The 21,873-nt window shown below is 35.8% G+C and overlaps 1 protein-coding gene across 6 annotated transcripts in view; it reads left to right on the forward strand.

Annotated features, from left to right (window-relative positions):
* SYT1 (synaptotagmin 1) overlaps positions 1–21,873 on the forward strand; it is a 590,207-nt gene that overhangs the window by 353,982 nt on the left and 214,352 nt on the right. For all 6 annotated transcript variants that reach the window (XM_024256352.3, XM_054526597.2, XM_054526599.2 and 3 more), the window contains 1 exon segment: positions 1,027–1,209. In XM_024256352.3, the coding sequence (XP_024112120.2) occupies positions 1,044–1,209 (166 nt within the window). In that variant the 5' untranslated portion in view covers positions 1,027–1,043.

Here is a 21,873-nt window from a genome sequence, read left to right on the forward strand (position 1 = left end):
ATTCGTTCATTTCTACTCCCTTAGAATACCTTCCTTACATTTGTACCTTCAAGTGTTCAAAGAAAAATCTAGGAAGGGCAGGTTTTAGTTCTTCATATTTCAGAAGGTGGATAAATTAGGAAGTCAAATGCCCTGTTAAAGTTTATTTAGCTAGTGAAGAGGATGAGAACTGATGTCTTCTGAATTCACAGCTGTTTGTATTGATTACTTTATTATTTTGGAGGTAAACAAATACTTAAAATAATAGAATAAATTAATAAAATAAAATATTCTAATTAAATAAGCTAAATAAAGTAAAATATCTAAACTTATAAGTTGTGTTTCATTAGCAGCACCTTGATGTATATAGTCAACCATGCCACATTTATAGTGACTTAAAAAAATTACCCAGCAAGACAAGTAAATTATTGATCAGAGTACTGTTTACAATAAATGTCAAAAAAGTGACTGGGGTGAAAACTTACCATCAATAAATAAGATTCAAGAACCAATTACTGTAATATATTCATAACATCTTAGAGTATCAATATTATGAATAATATTACTTATAACCATTTTTAAAGTCACTAGCATTTTGAGGACATGTTATCATTTATCCACACTTCCAATACAAATATTTTATCTCTTTTTTCCTTTTAGAAAATACAAAATATTTAAAGTATAAAGCATGTATTTCATCAAGAATTGTTTTATACACGTTTTGGTAAGATATGGGTTAAAAGTTAAATCTACACAGCAAATAATTGGCTGTATAAATAACTAATAGATTTGACAGTATACATAGTATTGCTGGAATAGAATGCTATTCAGTAACTATGTCTGGTCTTACCTTCTGGGGAAGAACTCTTCACTCACTGTGGTGCCATAAATATTTCATGAACCAACACAAAGCAATATGCTAATGATGGACTATTTACCCAGTGAGCAGGTGCCACCTCTGATGTTGTTTCATCTCTGGAATACCTTTGATGTGGGAGCAGTTAAGCCATTTTGAATTGTTCTGTCTTTGCTTCCCTCCCCTCACAGCTTCACCTGAACCTAAAATGGTGAGCGAGAGTCACCATGAGGCCCTGGCAGCCCCGCCGGTCACCACTGTCACGACTGTTCTGCCAAGCAATGCCACAGAGCCAGCCAGTCCTGGAGAAGGAAAGGAAGATGCATTTTCTAAGCTGAAGGAGAAGTTTATGAATGAGTTGCATAAAATTCCATGTGAGTATTCTATATTAGTACTTGAGTAAAAATAAGTGGTTGAAAAATACCCCATCCATTGGAAAGAAAGTAGAACTCCTTTTAATATACTATAAATTTACATTTAATTTATTTTTATGGGAATGATAGTATACCAATATAAAACGAAATATTCTTGGAAATGGAATATTCTTCTTGTCTTTAAATGTACTTCATAAATGAAAATCCAGTTTACAAAAAAAAAGTCTGCAGCTTGTATTTAATATAGGTAGGTTCTTTTCTTTGGTGTCTGTTTCTCTCAAGAATATTAATGTTTATGGGTTCTGTTATATTTATTTTGGATTTGCATTTATGAAATTATTTCACTGCAAAGATTGTTTCTGAACAATAGGTAAGGTTTGCTTTCCCAATATCGCAGGTTTGATTTTCTGTCATTCGTCATCATTTAAAAATCTTATTGTTATTTTTTAAAGTTTCCTTATTGTCATTAAAAAAAAACTGCACCTAAGTTTATTTGGTAAGTATAGCACTAAGTCTAATCAGTGACATTTAATTTTTTAATTTTATTTTTACATTGACAGATAAAAATCATACTGTTGTACAACATGTTGGCTATCATTAATAATATATCTATGGTGTATTCCAGAAAAATGTTAAGAGAGTGAATATAAAGTGTTCTCACCACAAAAATAACTATGTGAGATTATGCATATGTCAATTAGCAGGATTCAGTTATTCCACAATGTATCAAAATCTCATGTTGTAGACAGTAAACATCATGTTGTACAAAAGATCTCTCGAACTTATTTCTCCTCTCTAACCAAAATGTATTCTTAGACCAACGTCTCCCCAATTGCCCCCTCCCCACAATCACCACAGCCACTGGTAACCACCATTCTACTCTCTACTTCTATGAAATCAACTTTTTTAGATTTCACATATGAGTGAGATCATGTAGTATTTATGTTCTGTGCCTGGATTATTTCACTTAACAATGTTCACTAGGCTCATTCATGTTCTCACGAATACCAGGATATCATTTTTTTATAGCTGAATGGTATCTCTCAAGTGGATGTACCACAGTCCGTTCATCCACTGATGAGACACTTGGGTTGATTCCATATCTTGGCTATTGTGAAAAATGCTGCAACAAACATGGGAGTGCAGATATCTGTTTGTCATATTGATTTCATTTCTTTGGATACATACTGGGTAGTAGGATTGCTGGATCATATGGTAGTTCTAGTTTTAATTTTTAAAGAAATCTCCATACTATTTTCCATAGTGGTTGTAGTAATTTACATTCCCACCAACAGTGTGCAAAGGTTCCCTTTTCTCCACATCCTCACCAACACTTATATTTGATTTTTTGATAATAGCCATTCTAACAGGTTTGAGGTGATATTTCATTGTGGCTTTAATTTGCATTGCCTTCATAATTAGTGGTATTAAGCGTTTTTTCATATTTCTGTTGACCATTTAAATGTCTTCTTTTGAGAAATATCTAGTCAGGTCATTTGCCCTTCTTTTGATTGGGTTATTTGTTTTCTTGCTGTTTGAGGTACTTATATATTTTGGATATTAACCCCTTATCAAATGTATAGTTTGCAAATATTTTCTCCCCTTCTGTAGATTGTCCCTTTATTTTGTTGATTGTTTCCTCTCCTGTGCAGAAGCTATTTAGTTTGATATAACCCCATTTGTCTATTTGCTTTTATTACCTGTGCTTTTTGGGTCATATCCAAAAAGTTATTGCCAAGACCATGTCATAAAGCTTTTATCCTGCGTTTTATTCTAGATTCATAATTTTGAATCTTATATTTAAATCTTTAATTCATTTTAGTTGATTTTTGTACATATTGTGAGATAGAGTATAGTTTCATTCTTATGCATGTGGATATCCAGTTTTCCCAACACCATTTACTAAAGAGACTGTTCTTTCTCCATTGTGAGTTCTTGGCTCTTTTGTTGAAAGTGAGTTGGCAGTAAATGTGTGGATTTCTTTCTGGGTTCTCTTTCTGTTTCATCGTCTATGTGTCTGTTTTTATGCTTGTACCATGCTGTTTTGGTTACTATAGCTCTATAGTATAAAACTATAACTCTGTAGTATATTTTGAAGTCAGGTAGTGTGATACCTCCAGCAATGCTCTTTCTGCTCAAGATTACTTTGGCTACTTAGGGATTTGTGTGGTTCCATACAAATTTTAATTTTGTTTTTTCTATTTCTGTGAAGAATGTAATTGGTATTTTGTAGTGTCTTTGTCTGGCATTTCTATCAGGGCTTTTCTGGCTTTGTAAAACGAGTTTGGAAGTATTCCTTCTTCCATTTTTGGAAGAGTTTGAGAAGAAATGGTATTAGTTCTTCAAATGTTTCATAGAGATTCGCAGTGAATATATAAGGTCTTCACTTATGGGAGATTTTTATTACTGATTCAATCTTTTTGCCCATTACTGATCTATTAAGATACTCTATTTCTTCATAATTAAACCTCAGTAGGTTGTATGTATCAAGGAACGTATCCACGTTTTCTTGGTTATCCAATTTGTTGGTATATAATTGTTCATAAGAGTCCCATGAGCCTTTGCATTTCTATTGTATCAGTTGCAATATCTCCTTTTTTGTTTCTTATTTTATTTATTTGAGTCTTCTCTCTTTTTTTTCTTAGTTAGGCTTGCTACAGGTTTGTCAATTTTGTTTAACTTTCAAAAATCCAGTTTTGTTGATCTCAGTTTTGTTGATCTCAGTTTTGTTGATCTTTTCTGTTGTTTCTGCAGTCTCTATTTCATTTCTTTCTGCTCTGATTTTTGTTGTTTCCTTCCTTTACTAAATTTGAGCTTAGTTTGTCTTTGTTTTTCTAATTTCTTGAGGTTCAACATTAGGCTATTTATTTGAGATTTTTCTTCTTTTTGTGAAATAGACATTTATTTCTATAAAATTCCCTCTTAGAATTGCTTTTGCTGTATCGCATGGGTTTTGCTATATTGTGTTTTCTTTTTCATTTGTCTTAAGAAATTTTTTGTCTCAAGAAATGTTTGTTTCCTTTTTAATTTCTGCAATCACCCATTATTTATTCAAGAGTATGTTGTTTAATTTCCATGTATTTGTGCATTTTTTCTAAAGTCCCTTCTGTTTTTGATTTCTAGTTTTATATCGTGGTCAGAAAAAAATAACTTGATATGGTTTTAATCTTCTTAAATTTATTAAGACTTGTTTTGTGGCCTCACATATGATCTATTCTGGGGAATGTTTCATGTGCAGTTGAGAAGAATGTGTATTCTGTAGCTGTTGGACAGAATAATCTGTATATGTCTGTTGGGCTGATTAGATGCAGATAGTAGTTTAGGTGATGTTTCCCTACTGATTTCCTGTCTGGATGATCTGTCCATTACCAAAACTGGGGTGTTAAGTCACTATTATTGTATTACAGTTGATCTCTTCATTCAGGTCTATTAACATTTGCTTTACATATTTAGGTGCTCCAATGTTAGGTGCATATATGTTTGCAATTATTATACCATTTTTATCATTATATAATGACCTTTTTATTTCCTTTTACAACTTTTGCTTTTATTTTATTTGATCTGATACACATATAGTTATTCCTGCTGTCTTTTGGTTTCCATTTGCATTAGATATCTTTTTTCATTCCTTTATTCCGTATGTCCTTAGAAGTGAAGTGTAGACAGCATGTAGTTGGATCTTTTTAAAATCTATTCAGTCACTCTATGCCTTTTGATTGAAGAATTTAACCTATTTACATTTAAAGTAATTATCAATAGTTACTACAGCCATATTATTAATTGTTTTCTAGTTATTTTGTACATTGTTTATTCCTCTCTTTTCTCTCATGCTGTCTTCCCTTGTGGCTAAATGATTTTTCTCTAGTGGTATGTTTGATTCCTTGCTTTTCATTTTTTGTATATCAACTAGAGGTTTCTTCTATGTAGTTACCATGAGGTTTTCAAAAAACATCTATAGTTATAACAGGTTATTTTAAACTGATAACAAATTAACTTTGATCATGAAAAAACCTCTACAATTTTACTCCTCTACTGTCCACATTTTGAATTTTTTGTGTCAAAATTTACATATTTTGTATTGCATATTCCTTTAAAAATTATTGTAGCTATTATTATTTTTAATTGTTTTGTCTTTTAGCCTTCATACTAAAGTTATAAGTAATTGACACACCAGGATTACAGTGTTATAGTATTCTGCATTTGACTGTGTACTTACTTTTACCAGCAAATTTTATACTTTTTAAACATTTTTGTGTTAATCATTAGCAACTTTTTTTTTCAACTTAAAGAACTCCCCTTAGTATTTTTATAAGACAGGCCTGGTGATAATGAACTCCCGCAGCTTTTGTTTGTCTAGGAAAGCCTTTATCTCTCCTTTATTTCTGAAAGATAGCTTTGCTATCTCTGTTCTCTATTAGCACTATTCTCTGTTAGCAGTTTTTTCCTTCAGCATGGTTTATAATATTCCACTCTCTCCTGGCCTATAAAATTTCTGTTGAAAAGTTGGCTGCTGGATGTATTGGAACTTCCTTATATATTATTTTCTTCTTTTCTCTTGCTGCTCTCAGGATCCTCTTTTTTGTCTTTGATCCTTGACAATTTGAGTATATGTCTCGGGGTAGTCTTATTTGGAATGAATTTAATTGGAGACCTTTGATTTTTCTGTATCTGGATACTTACATCTTTCTCCAGGTTTAAGAAATTTTCTGCTACAATTTATTTATTTATTTACTTTTTTTTCTTTCATTCTTTTTTTTTTTCTTTTGACGCAGCTTTGCTTGTTACCTAGACTGAGGTGCAGTGGCATGATCTTGGCTCACTGCAACCTCCACCTCCCAGGTTCAAGTGATTCTCCTGCCTCAGCCTCCCAAGCAGCTAGGATTACAGGTGTCCACCACCACGCCCAGCTAATTTTTTGTATTTTTAGTAGAGACAGGGTTTCACCATGTTGGCCCAGCTGGTCTCGAACTCCTGACCTCGGGTGATCCACCCGCCTTGGCATTCTAAATTGCTGGGATTCCAGGCATGAGCCACTGCACCTGGCCTACTTTAAATAAGCTCCCTACTCTTTGTCTCTGTCTTCTTTTTTATCTCCTATGGCTTGATTGTTTGCTCTGTTGCTGTCCCATAAATCCCATGAGCTTTCTTCATTTCTTCTCATTCTTTTTTCTTCTCTGACTATTTTTAAATAGGCTGTCTTAAAAATCAAAGATTCTTTCTTATGTTTGACCAGTTCTGCTGTTAACACCCTCCACTGCATTTTTTTATTTCATTATATTTTTCTCAACTCCACTTTTCATTTCATTCATTGTATTTCTTAGCTTCAAGAATACTTTTTTATTATTTAAACCTCTATTAAATGTCTTCTTCTGGTCTCATATTATTTTCTCATTTTGTTTTCTTGAAGTTCACTGAGCTTCCTTAGTTATTTGGAATTATTTATCAGGCATTTTATACCTCTCCATTTATTTACAGTCAGTCACTCGCACCTTACTTTTTTCCTTTGGTGATTTGTTTCCCTGCTTCTTCTTAATCTTTATGATCATGTATCAGTGCCTGTGCATTTGAAGAAATAGGCACTTACTTCAGTCTTCACCGTCTTCATAGATAGGCTTTGTCTGGGAAAGCCCTGCAGTAGGGTATGGTGCTAGAGTGCATCAGAAGCCCAGGGCAGTTGCAGCCAGCATGGCATCACCAGAGCCTGGGACCCACTGTGGCAGGTGAAGCACTGGAGTGGGCAACAAGCCTGGGGCAGAAGCAAATGGAGAGACACTAAGGTGCTCTAGCAGCCGGATGCAGCTGCAGCCAGTGCAGTGCTGCCAGAAGCCTAGGGACCACTACAGCAGGTATGGCACTGGGGCAGACCAAAGCCTGGGACAGCTGTGGCCAGCATGGCACTTCCAGAATCTCAGGGCAATTGTGGCCATAAGAGTGCTGCCAGAAGCCTGAGGTCCACAACAGCAAGCACAGTACTGGGACAGCTGAAGCCAAGGGGCACTAACGCTGCCTGCTGCTGAGGGCGACCTGAAGCCTAAGACCACTGATACCAACCCAGTGGTGGTATATAACAGAGATCGAGTTTGCCATACAAGCCTGAAGCCTGGGGCTGTGTGGTCCCTCCTGGCACCAGGGCAAGTTTAGAGGCTCAGTCACTGATATAGGTCTTGAATATAAGGCCATGGGGGTCTACCTGGTACTGAGTTTTACTGTGCAGGTGCAATGCCAGGGTCCAAGGCAAAGTCCTGTGCTCGCTTTCCTCTCTTTCCCCCAAGTCAACAGGATCTCTTTCTGCACCTGTGCTGCCTGGGGCTATGGAAAGGGTGATGCTGGTGTTGTATAACTGTCCTTCCTATCTCTTCAATGCATTTTTTCTTATTATTATGCTACCACCAGCTACTGTGAGCTTTCATGTGGTTTCCTTAGCTCTTGTGAAGTTATTTTCATGCATAGATAGTTGTTCAAACTTATGATTTTGTGGGAGATGGTATCTGGAGAGTCCTACTCCTCCATCTTGCTCTGCCTCAGTTCCAGTTGCATTTAATTTGAATTTTAAACTACAACTTAGTCTTTTTTCTTCAGGTATGAACACTTACTATGTACTAGGCACTTTCCCAAATGCTGAGAACAAATATTTAGCACTCACAGAGCTTACATTCTAGTGGAGAAAAGAAGTTAGAAATTAATAAAGAGGAAAATACATAGTAATAAATGACGTAAGGAAAAATATAATAGTGTAAATGTAATAGGGAAGGGGAAAAGCGTAAAAGGTTGTTATTTTGGGGATGACCAGGGCTGGTTTCCTTCATAAGGAGACCTGAAGGAAGTGGAGGAGAAGCTATCACAAAACCTGGCAAATAGAACGAAGGACCTTAGGCAAGAATCTACCTGGAAAAGCAAGAAGCCCAGTGTGCCTTAAGTAAATTGAATGAGATGGAGACTGACAGAAGATGAATTTGAATGTAGCAGAAGCCATGTCATGTGGGGCCTTGTCGCTTGTTCTAAAGAATTTAGATTTTACACTGAGTGAAATAAAATGCCTTTTTTAGCAGAGGTGTCCCATGATCTGACTTGGGTGGTTTTTTTTCTTTTATTTTATTTATTTATTTATTATTATTAATATTATTATTATTTGAGACAGAGTTTCACTCTTGTTGCCCAGGCTGGAATGCAATGGCGCAATCTCAGATCACTGCAACCTCCATCTCCTGGGTTCAAGCGATTCTTCTGCCTCAGTCTCCCAAGTAGCTGGGATTACAGGCATGCACCACCAGGCCTGGCTAATTTTTTGTATTTTTAGTAGAGACAGGGTTTGTCCATGTTGGTCAGGCTGGTCTCGAACTCCTGATCTCAGATGATCTGCCCACCTTGGCCTCCCAAAGTGCTGGAATTACAGGCGTGAACCACTGTGCCCAGCCCTGACTTGAGATTTTTAAAAGTTTATTCTTGCTACAGTGGGGGAAAAAAAAAAAAAAAGAAAAAGAAAAGCATGGGTAGCAGGCTACAGAGAGGCAAGGGCAGAAGAGAAAGCAGGTTGTTGCAATAATCCAGATGAGAGATTTATAACATGTATAAGAGAATACAAGGAATCAGCTTCTTATTCCTCATTAATTAGCAACTTGTTAATCTGTCTGTCCACTTTTAAGAAGTTCAGGTTGATCTAGGACACACACTTAGCACAGTTCTCAGTAATTACCATTCTTAGTAGGAAGACTTCTAAGCCAGTAAAGATGAAGATGGTCCAATACAATGAACACTAGAATGGGAAACACAAAATCTCAGTTCTTGTCCTTGCTCTGCTGCTGAGTTAATTCACTGATATACAAACTCCAGGTACTTTTGATATAACTTTGACATCGTAACTACCAGGCATAAACCAAATACATATATTATGGGTGCAAACTTTCACTTAAGGAATATTTTATCAAAATGTTTACATAGGAGAAATGTGTTTTAGAGAAGCAGAGAAAGCAATGAACAACATAAATCAAATTCATATCTTGGCTTTTAACACCATCTTCCTCTCTGGAAGAATAAACAATATGAGACACATGGCAAGGCTGATAACTATAGGATTGAAATGCTCCCCACATACGAGCCTAACTCATTTACCCATTTCCTTTTGGTCTTTGCCCAATGTTAGCACCTCCCCAACCACACTATTTAAAATTGCAGTCCATTCATCTCACCCCATCTTTGCCAGTATTTCCTGTTCCCCATCCTTGCTTTATTTCCCACCATATTACTTAGCAATATCTGAAATATCATGTATTTTAGTATTTGGTTTTAAATGGTTCTAGCTTCTTCCAAAATAATGTAAGTTCTATGAAGGCAATATGTTGGGTCTGTTTATGCTGATGCCTGGCACATATGAGGCACTAAATATATATTTGATGAATGAGTGGATTAATGACTACCAATTTAACTTGTATCCTGAGCCATTCCTCTTAGACTTTGAGGCCTTAATATGCTGACAAATTTAAGCATCTTACTAAATCATACATTTTAAATTTCCAACACTTACGAATGCATCATTTTAATGCTTGACTATGTCATAAACATTGAAAATGTAATTGTTTCTTTGGTCACGACTCCTCCATCTTTTAGCCTTTCTCACTCAGAGCCAGCTATTACTTTATTTTTTCCTCCCTATTCATTAGTAGGAAGGTAATCTGCTGGAAAAAAAAAATTATCTATGAAACTCTCCTTTCTTTTGTTTCTCTTGGGTAATCTCATCTTTTTCCTTCCCAAACCATTGTCTTAGTCCTGTGTCCCTCTATTGGGCACTGGAAATCAGACCAGATAAACAATCTGCTTGTCCATGGAGATTTGCCTTTGACCAGCAACCTAAAATAATAGAATGTCAAAGAATCTGAGTACCACCCCTAAAAAATATTATGTTGCTAGCACTCTCCTTGATTTAATAGGAAGAAAAAAGTAAGGTAACTAAAACCTTAAAGTGGTATGGTAAATCAATGTTAGAAAACACTGCATCATAAATAAAAGCCATGCCATTTATTTAAAGTGGTACATTAAATCAATGTTAGAAAACACTGCATCATAAATAAAAGCCATGCCATTTGTTAAAAGTATGTAATAGTATGTATTTTACACTTTCATTTTAATCCATCATAATTTTTCCTGCCTGTATAATTGACATTTCTAATAGGATTTATATGCAGGAGGAAATACTAAACAAAAATGAAACACATCCTTAAAATCAAATTCCTTTAGGAGCATATGTTGTATAAAGGTTATCACTTTTGACTTGGCATAACATACTGTGACGCTAATGACGGGTAACAAATTAGAATATTAATCGATTTCAGTCTCTGAACTAAATCTTGGCTATCTGGCAGATGTGTTTTTTGCAAAATTGATAGCAAACAGCTTTAGTCTGTCACTTGAAATTCCCACTTGTAAGAAGAGGGGTGTCACAATGGCAAGGAGTGTGCATGTCATTAGTTGAGTAATCTGCACAGTCCAGCATGAAACATATTCAAACCAAATTGCCTGATGATATCATCCATAATACCACAGGGCTTAAAATTTTTTTAAAAAAGAGAAGGAAATGGTAAATGCTTAGCATTTTTATCTTTCAATTCATTCTTCACACTGTTATCTAAATGAAGCAGACAAGGTTTTTCAAAATTTTTTTTATTTTGCAACTTTGATTTTAATATGACTAGGGCCATGGTTGGTCTGTAAAGCATGAACTCACGTCATCTGAATAGCTGTGATTAAGGCTTTGATATTCATGAGCTTCTTGAAGTAGAGTGCACCTTTTTTTAAGCACAGTAGAAAGTCAAATAGCCAGAACCTGACTCTTAGTCCAGAATAAGAGCAAGTGGATTAGGAATAGTTCTATAATTTATGCAGAAATGTTATTGGATAGACAGTTTAATTCAGAAATTAAAAATACAAGCTCTAGACATACACTACAAGAGTTCAAATCCCAGCTCCACTGCATACTGGTTTTGTGACCTTGGGCATCTTAATTAATTTTTCTGACTGTCAGTTTCCTCCTATATAAAATGGGGATGAAAATAATACTCCCATCATAGGGTTGTTTGGTAAAGGTGTCAATGCATGTGAAGTCGTTAGCAGAGTGTCTGGCACTGAATAAGCTCTCTATAAATGGTAGCTATTATTAAACTCAAGCTGTCACTTTAACAAGTCTATTTCTATTTTAGAAAAACCCTCTATTCAGGTCAGTCGCCCAAACTGAGAAAATTCCAGAAACTTTGCAGCCAAATACAAGTGCATTGCATTCTTTAATCCCACTCCAATGATCTCTGTATTAGAGAAGGTAAATTCTCTCTTGGTGTTTCTTATTTCATCCTCTCCTCCATTTTTTTTTTTTTTTGGTCCTATAATTTTACTTTCTCCCTCCTTCATTCCCTTTAGCCTACATACATGTTCAAGATTCACATATCTGAAAATGCCTAGCAAAATTCCATATATCGTAGGTTCTTAAGGATACCAGTTTTCTTCCTTTATGCTCTAAAAATTTCTTCCCCTACTTTACCTCTCCCATCAAGCTATCATTCTCTCTCCTTCATTCACATCTCTACCATACTTATTTAAAAACGTAATCTGGACCCTGACATCTGTTTTATCAATTCCCGTTACCAACTCAATTCCTTTCACTCTAATTTCCATCCTTTGCATACTATTAAAATTGTTTTCACTAAAGTCCCCAGATACTTCCCAATGTACAATTATGAGGGTTATTATAAATATTCAGTTGCTCAGATATTTCTGCATTATTATCACATTGGCCTTCATCTACTGAAAACTCTTGACTTCCAGGACCACTCTCCTTTCTTCCTCTTCTTTCCTCCCCTCCTTATTCTCCTTCACTGACTGGTCCTTCTTTTGTTATGATCTTTTCTCCCATTAGGTATTAGAGGTCCTTGTTTTCTGGGGTTTCTCTTTTAATCCTATTCCATTTTTATTCTACATGCTCTTTTTGGGCAGTTTCATTCACGTAGCCATTCAAATAAAAAAAACTCACTATTATTCTTGACTCCTTGAGCTATTTCACCACATATTCTGTACCTGCATTCAAGTTATGTGAACTACCTTGAACGCCTCTCAAAACCAGCCAGCACTTCACTACACCACTGTCTCCCCTCATGATCTTCTCTCTTCCTGGACTCCCCTTCCCCAGTACCCTAATACATTGTTGGGGTTTTTTTTTTTTTTTTGCCATTCAAGAGCCAGTTCAAGTGTCACCACTTGGATGAGAGGTTCCCTCATTTCCCAAGGCAGAAATATATGAGTCTTCTCCAATCTTTCAGAGCTCATCATTCAAATCTCTCACTGTTTTGGTTACCTGGGGTTTTCTGCCTTTCTCACTGAAATGTAAATTAGCCAAAGGCAGGACCATTTTCTTACACATCTTTGTATCCCCCACATCTTGAAAGTGTCTGACACCAAAGGCATTAATAAAACCCAGATCTTCTCTTCTAGGCACTGTGTTGGGATGAGGAACAACAGCAAAGCTCTCCTTCCAATATATGGGGCAGCCAAAACGGGGAAGAGGAGCTGTTTCCTTTGAGACTAGGTTAATTACTGCTACAAACAACTATTTCGATATCAAATTACAAAAATTAACATTAAATCAAACAGTGTGGTTCTTGTGCCATGCTCGGAGAAACTGTGATCTAGAAAGCAGTAGTTTTCAAACCTTTTTAACCAAGGATTGCTTTGTTCAAATGCAGTATTACATAGATACTTAAATGTATAAGGTCTTATTTTATTTCATCATCTTCTTTAGTTTATAATTTTAGTTTAATTTTGACTCAAAATATAGAAAGTGTGTCTGTGTGTGTACTACTGTGTATGTGTGTTTTAAGAGTTACCATTAAAAACAATCCTAAGGCAGAAAGTTCACCTAAAGCAGTAGTTCTTTTTTTTTTATTTTTTTATTTTTTTATTTTTTTATTTTTTTTAGACAGAGTTTTGCTTTGTCCCCCAGGCTGGAGTGCAGTGGCACAATCCCGGCTCACTACAACCTCCCCCTCCCGGGTTCAAGCGATTCTCCTGCCTTAGTCTCCCAAGTAGCTGGAATTTCAGGCGCTCACCACCATGCCTGGCTAATTTTTTGTATTTTTAGTAGAGACGGGGTTTCATCATGTTGGCCAGGCTGGTCTCAAACTCCTGACCTCGGGTGATCCACCCACCTCAGCCTCCCAAAATGCTAGAATTACAGGCGTGAGCCACCGCGCCCAGACAAGCAGTAGTTCTTAATAGAGATGGCACTGCTCCTACAACACAGTGTAAATATTTTGGCGTCATTTTCAGTAACTCCTGGCATTTAGAGGGCATGGTCACAGGACCCTACACATCCTGCAAAGTGTGGGACAGTTTCACAGAATGAAGAATTGTTCTGAATCCCACACAAATTTCAAAAGCCCCATAGGACATACATGTAGATGGAAACCCTTTCTATAATTATCTGAACCTAAAACTATTTTCTGTATAAACACAAAGTGTTTCTGCATGGCTCTCATATATGAATACATGGAATAGTCTAGTTTGTATTCTAATGTCCACCTAGCCTTTAATCTCCAATTTTCTTCTGATTTTTAAAAAATCTTCTGATTGTCTTCTCTAAATCTAATCATGCTTTTTAGTATTACATAGTTTCAAGCATTTGATTATTTCATTGTGTCTTGTTGTATATAGTTGCATCTGAAGATTTTTGTACTGAAATAGAATTTTTTAAATAAATTACTGTCTTATTTCTCCATTATATTATAGTTGATACATTTTATTAATTTTAAAATTATATAGGTAGGTATGTTATATTCTTATTTACACTTTGAGACAGAAAAAAGGAATATTATAAAACATTTGTTATGAACTGGGATAATACTGATTTTAAAAAACAAATGTGCAGTCAGACTCTATCAACATTCTCTATTCAAGGTGGAATGCTAACAAAAGTACATTCTACTGATGCTACATTTCAGGAAGGTTGTTTATATGTCTCCTTGAATTTTGTTTTATTAACTAGTGTTGAGGGATTTTTATAAACTTCCAAAGCACAGATAATACAGAGTAACAGTAAGCACACAAAGCCAACAAGTAAATTAAAATCGCAACTAAGTTTCTAAACTTTATTCAGCTACATTCCATTAGCATTTCAAAGATATTAAGAAAACACATCTGAGGAAAATGAGGGACTTGAATAAGATTTTGGACCTATATCCAAAATAATTCAGGAATTACCTTGCTGAAACACCATACAAATATACTTTAAAATAGCTTTAACATCTATTTTGTTTTTACCACGTAGCAGATACATTGCAAACCACAGACTACATTTTCACTAAGCAAAGCCTGACTACAAAAACAAATCTACAAAGATGACAGAATAAGAGAAGCTTGGAGACTGCTGTTTTCTACTCAATCATGACTATGTAGATCTCTTATTGCATTGCTGATCTGTCAGGTTTGTGCCAGTTTCTATTAAACTGAGTAAAGAATTTAGAAGCAGAAACCAGAGGGAATGTTCGAGATGTACCATTACATTTTTAGTGCTTGGCTTTATTTTTGTTTGTTTTGATTTTCCTTTATAAGAATACTGTAATAAAGGGATTTGTACTTGATATCTTCTGAGTCCACGTGTCTCCCCAGCCTGTCTTTTGAGTGAACCTAGGTAACTTTGAAATAAAGATTAAGAAAATATTGGCCCATTGAAAGATTTCCTCACTAAGCAACACTTTCATTGACACTGCTGCCCTGGAGAAATTTCAAAACCACTTGAACCCTCTCCTTTTTTCTCTTCTCTTTCAAGCTGTTTTCACACATACAAGTTTTTTCTTAAAAAAAAAAAAAAGATAATAGTAGACAACACATAATAGAAATACATTTGAACTGATAAATATGCCATTTTCTGAAAGTAGTTTATATCTGTCCATAAAAACTCAGAAAAGAGCCAGGATCTCGGAACAATAAACTATAATTGATTGAGTCATATTGTTCAATGCCTTGAAGGTAAAATGTTATTTTAACGTAAAAATGTAAAAAATTAATTATTTAACGTAAAATGTAAAAAATTTATTTTTGTAAGGAATTGGATCAGATTATTTTAAATCAGTTAACTATTGCAGTGGATTTAAAACAGTGCTGTTATAATCACGCAAATATTACTACCTAAATTATTTGGTATACTTCAGTAGCCCAAAAGTGGTAGCAATTTATCCATAATGCTGTCTTAATCACTCAGAGATTCTTAGCCAATATTAGCAACTAACCCAGGTTCAGGAGAACATTGTTTGCTATGGTGAGCATCTATGAAATGAGGTCATTTGTAGTATGAGCTACAAAGTTGGTCTTCCCAAGTTCAAAATTCTGATGGTACCATTACTAGTGTGTGACCTTGGGCATATCATATAATTTCTCTGTAAAATAAAGACAATAATAGTATTTTACCTCTGGGAAGGTGTGAGCAGTAAAATATTCGTGTATATAAAGTGCTTAAAACAATGTCTGGAATATAATGGCCACACTCAAATTCCATAAGCTTACACTGCATATTTATAGAGCGCCTACTATGTGCAAGGCTGTATATGCCATAGTAAGGAGTCAAATCAAAGCACATAATTTTTCTGGACCTCAACAGCATTACAACTCAGAACTTTTCTGCGAGAAGGACTTCTAAATTAAAATGTCTTAGCAGGACAGCGATGGCTCTTTATGATACGGCTCTCGCATATGCTCCAGCCTCCTCTTCAACTGTTCGCCCTCACACAGTTTGCTCCAGCAAGAAAGTTACTAAATGTATTATCCATAGTTTTTCTTTCTTCCAGATCTTTATACAAATTGTCTCCTCTGCCTGAAATTCCTTACTTGCCATAGCTTGTCTACCTAGACTCCTTCTAGTTAGCCTTCAGAACTCTATTTTTGTTTAAAGCTTTTCCTTTTTTCTGGTACCAACTTCCTAATCCACTATTCCTCAGCAATTCTCCTTCCATAACAAGTTTGTACTTTGCATATGTTTATAAATTTTACTTTTATTATTTTGTATTTACTTGAGGCCAAGGACACACTGTCTTTTCATCTTTGTGTCTCCAGTTCCAGCACAAAATCTGGCTCATAGGTAGGCAGAATTATTATTCTCCTTTAGCTCAAAGGCCCTCATATCAAGTTATCGAGAAAGACTTCCAAAGAGCTCTTACGGGAAAACGGTGAGAGAGGACATTATAATCAAAGGCGACATTCACTGTGAAGCTGAACCAAAGGTAGGCAACCTTCCAGAGCCATTCTGCCTTAGCCTCCACCCCACTCTACTTTACAATACATCTTTGCTTTTTCTCTCTCCTTTTATTTCTTTTCTCCCTTTCCTCGACCTTTCTTTAACATTTTCATCTTCTGTTCCTTTTCTTTCCTCCTTGCCCCTGCTGATTTAAAATGTTCATTGTTTATTTTTTTCTCTACCTGTCTCGTGGCAGCCCCATCTAATTCAGAGTCAAGATGCAAGCAGCCACCAAATTGGTCCTCCAGCTAAACAGTGTCCTCACCCCCAAGCATGTTTATTCCAAGTGGAGATCAGGGACTCGGTGATAGCTTCATCTTTTTGTTTTAAAAATAATGAATCTTATTGAAATGTCCAGAAAATAAGATTAGTTCATTTTACATGATGATTGTTATCTAACATAGCCCAGTTTCCCGTGTTTTCACTGAGACAGTTCAAAAGAAAGCTGGATACACTGTTACAGTGGCTTTTCCTCCAGTGGGTACTTGTGTGAGGTTTGCTTTGCTGAGTAGCTGTTTATAGGAAACTTGTGTAGGTTTCTGTGTTTCACCTTATCAGGCACACAAAGCACAGCAGTTCCTCTTTTCAGCTATATTGTCAATATCACCACAACCGTGGATATCATTTGAAGTGGTGCTTCCACGTAGCCTTGATAGCCATCTTCTGCCCACAATGATTGGAACTGTTCTGTCATCTCACCTTTCTACAGCTGCTGTCATTCATCCACCTTTCTTTTCCAGATCTGCTAATGTGGCTGTAATGCGATTTACCTGGCTGCTTTCCAGGCCCTCATCAGTAGTGAATCTGTTTTGCTATTTTGCATTAAGTAGTCTTAAGCACCAGTGCTACTGGCGTGAAAGGCAAGGTACTTCCATAAGAGCTTGAATGTAATAATCTTTCTAACAGTTGAGCCCTGCATAATTTTACCGGTATTGCAATTACAGGAAAACATATAGGCAGTTTCCCAAAGTCAGTTGTGCTGCTGTTATCTTCCATTGGAGATTGATGCTGCCTTGCCTCTACTCTGTATTACTTGATTTGGCCATTCCCTTAGGCAGGGATAGTTGGATCCATATGTACAAGGCACCCCACACAATGTGTCTTACTGTTTATTGAAAATCTCTTCTCCCTTGGCTTCTGATACTCAATTCTCTTATTCTCTTTCTTTCCTTCTAACATTCTTTCTCTCTCTCTCTGTCTCCTCCAATTGCCTACAGGTGGGTACTCTCCAAGCCTCTTCCTCTAACATTTTTCTACCTCCATGATTTATTTATAATTTCAAGATTTCCAATATTATATGTAAATCACCACTCAAAACTCAGTCCTCAAACTGGATATCTCTGTTGAACTCTCCTCTTTTGTTAAATTAACTTTATTGAAGAATGGTTTACATACAATAAGATGCACCCATTGAAAATGTATAGTTCTGTGCTTTTACTCATATACAAGCAATGTAATCATCACCCCCAAAAATTGCTTCTAGTTCCTTTCTAGCAATTGCTGCCCTGTTACCTCTAGTTATGGGCAATAATTAATCTGCTTTTCTGTTATTACAAATTAGTTATAACTGTTCCAGCATTTCACTAAAATGGAACCATGTGTGTATTCTGTGTCTGATTTCTTTCACTTAGCACAATGTTTTTGCAGTTCATCTTGCATGTTTCAGTAGTCCATTTCTTTTTATTGCTGAGTAGCATTTCATTGAATGGATATCCATGAGTTGTTTATCCATGTATTTGTTAATAGACATTTAGGTTACTTCTAGCTTGGGGCTTTTTTTTCTCTTTCTTTCTTTCTTTCTTTTTTTTTTTTTTTTTTTTTTTTTTTGAGATGAAGTCTCGCTGTGTCACCAGGCTGGAGTGCAGTGGTGCAATCTTGGCTCACTGCAACCTCCACCTCCTGGGTTCAAGCAATTCTCCTGCCTCAGCCTCCTGAGTAGCTGGGACTACAGACACATGCCACCACGCCCAGCTAATTTTTGTATTTTTAGTAGAGACGGGGTTTCACCATGTTGGCCAGGATGGCCTCTTTCTCTTGACTTCGTGATCCACCCCCCTTGGCCTCCCAAAAAGCTGGGATTACAGGCGTAAGCCACTGCGCCCAGCCTAGTTTGGGGCTCTTAAGAATAAAGTTGCAATACATATTTCTGGGCAACTCTTTAAGAGGACATATGTTTATTTATGTTTTCGTTTCTCTTAGGAAGTGCCTAGGTATAGAATTACTATGTCTGGTAGTATAGAAGTATATTTGTCTTACTTTATAAAAAAGAACTGCCAATCTGTTTTCTAAAGTGGTTTTATTATTTATATCTCCACAGGTGATATATGAGAGTTCTAGTTGCTCTACATCCTTGCTAATACTTGGAATTGTCTAGTCTTTTTCATTTTAGTTACTCTAGTAGGTGTATAGAATATATCATTGTGGTTTTAATGTGCAATTCCCTGGTAACTCACAATGGATTGTAGACCTAAGTGTAAAAGTTAAAACTGTAAAACTTCTAGAAGAAAATATAGACAATAATTTCATGACCTTGATATAGACAAAGATTTTCTTAACAGGTCACCAGAATCGTTAAGTATAAAAGAAAAACTTGATAAGTTAGGATTTTTCAAGGAGTCAAGACTTCTGCTTTGTAAATATACCATTAAGAAAATACCAAAAATGGCTAGTCACAGAATGGGAGAGAATATTCATTTCATATATATATAAAAATATATATGTAATTAATATATATAAATATATATAATGAATATATATAATGACATAGAAGTCATTTCCATAATATATATATTTTAAAACTTCTTACAATTCAATACAAATATGAACAAAAGATTTTTAATAGACACTAAATGAAAGAAGATATGAATGGCTAAGTTCATGTAAACATGTTCAGCATTCTTAGTAAGAAAATATAAAATAACAATGAAATGGATTTTTAAAGTTCTCTTTTAGATTTGTTCAACTATATACCCATTAGCAATTGAAATTCACCATATCCAAAACGAAATTCACCATATCCAAAACTAAATTCACCTTCTTTTCTTTTTCCCCCAACAAAACAAACACATGCATGTTTCTTGACTCTGAAGCTCAATACCAGAGCTTATATTTAATTCTACCCACTTTTGGACCCCCATTGTCCAACTAGTTAGCAAGTCATATTTCCTAATTTTCTGTCCTCTCTCTACTCTCAATTTCCACTGTCATTATTCTGGTTTGAGCCCTCAGCTATATTGTAGGAGTCTCTTAGGGGGTGTTCCCACAACGATTTTCCATTTATGGCCAGCCCATTGTACATAAATCTTTCAAATGATTTTTCTTAGCGCCCAGCTCTGAACATGCAAGTCCCTTGTTCAGAAACCTTTAGTACTTTCCCCTTAGCTGGCTTTTCAAGTTCTTTATTTGGCATTCAAACCTCTCTATAGTTTAACCCCAACCTACTCTTTCCAGCCTCTTTCCAGCCTCTCTTTTAAGTACTCGATACTTTGTGAACTGAACTAATTACTGTTCTACAGATACGTGCTTCCATTTCCTGTTGTTTTACCTTAGTCCGTGGTGTTCTCACATCTGAAATGACATTACCCCCATCTCTGTATATTCAAATCTCCCTATCCTAAAAGACTAAGACTCAATTCAAATGCTAGCTCTTCTATAAAGCTCCTGCTGAATACCAGTATTACTCATCTAATATACTTTTCATCTTCCACCAAGTGGTATTATTATTAGCTCATAGCTTCCTTAGTAGATTTTTAAGAAAACTGTAGAGGTTGACCCATTCCTACATAGTGCCAGCTACATGTTATATGCCCTACAAGGAGAAAACAGTCAACAAATGTTTGTGTCATGGATAAACAGCTTGGTGGTGGGATATAAAATAGAATGAGCCATCATTCTTACCATCTGATAAGAGAAATAGAATATGCATGGAAACAATAACAACGTAGAATGTGATGCATAATAAAACTTGTGAGAGACGTGTAGAGGAGTCATCATAGGGTAATTTGGAATTAGGTTAGAGAGGTCCATCAATATCAGGCTAAGGTTAGACTTTATTTAATAGTTAAAGACGAGCCGGGAACCATTCAAGATATTCAAACACAGAAGTAACATAATTACAGTTTTCCATCAATCTGGCAGCAGTGTGTGGGTAGAATGGATGGTGACGGGGGAACCTGGAAGGAGAGAAAAGGCAGAACAGAGGGAATAGAAGGAACACTAGCGTGAGATAATGAAAGACTAAATTGCTAGCAAAAGCACAGATGTGACGGACTCTGTGAACATGCTGTTGACAGGTGCTGCGTCTGGGTCTGAAGGTGTGTAGAAAAGAGAAAATGAAATATAATTTCAGAGAAGCTGGGTAACCATTCCAGGGTTATGCCCTGTAGGGACTGGACAATACAAGAAAGAGTTGGGCATTAGAAATTGAGATTTCTTTGACCACATGCAAGTTTAGGTTGCATTAAATAAAAATGGATATATGTTATTAGTAAGACTACACAGAGGGAAAAAAAAAAAGACAGAGATCCAGTGATAAATTCCTAAAATACAAAACTCATGGAAGAGTAAAGAAGTTGACGAAGAGATAAATGAGCTGTCAAAGACTATTGGGTAAAGTAGAACAGCAGTGTGTCATGGAAGCTAAATAAAGAGAGAGTTTCAGAGAAACAATAGTCATTTCCATGTGAAAGAATGTTTTTGAAAGTACTGCTTAAAGTTTGGAAGAAACAAACAATAGGGAGTCTCTGAGCCTACTCCAGCTCCAGAAGCTGCCTGTTAAAAATTTTAAATTAAAAAAAAGAAACGAAAATGATTAAAGCAGGCAATCTACCCTTAGAGTGGTTTCAGTCTAATGGGGCAGAAGTAGCAGACTTCATCCTCATCATCACCATTCCCATCATTTTCCGAGTGCTTAGTACAGGCCATCATCTGTATATTGAATTATAATTTTGCTAACCCTATACACTTATGATCCCAATTTTATAGGGGAGTAGAAAGTCTCAAAGATGTTATGCAGAATACATTTTAGTACAGGGTTTAATGAAGTACATATTAGAGAGATACAAGTGAGCTAAGCTCAAAGGAAATAGAACTTGTATGGGAATGACAGAAAAGGAGTTAAGAAAGAGATAACCTCTAGACTGTGCCTTGAACCAAAGAAGGATTTGCATAACCAAAGAGTTGGTAAAAAGTCATACCACACTGAACGAGTTATCATCAGAGTTTTGTGGTTAACAGTGAGGTTGGTGTGATTGCTTGGTGTACAATATATTGTATATCCTACAACTTACTGTAGGATACATTTAGTGGTATGGCTGGAAGAGAAAGCATGTGACCCCATTTTCTAAGAACTTTTAATGCCATCCTAAGCAGGTTTTATGCTGCAAACTCTAATCCTTTGT

This window comes from Pongo abelii, chromosome 10 (assembly GCF_028885655.2).
Source record: "Pongo abelii isolate AG06213 chromosome 10, NHGRI_mPonAbe1-v2.0_pri, whole genome shotgun sequence".
Lineage (NCBI taxonomy): Eukaryota > Metazoa > Chordata > Mammalia > Primates > Hominidae > Pongo > Pongo abelii.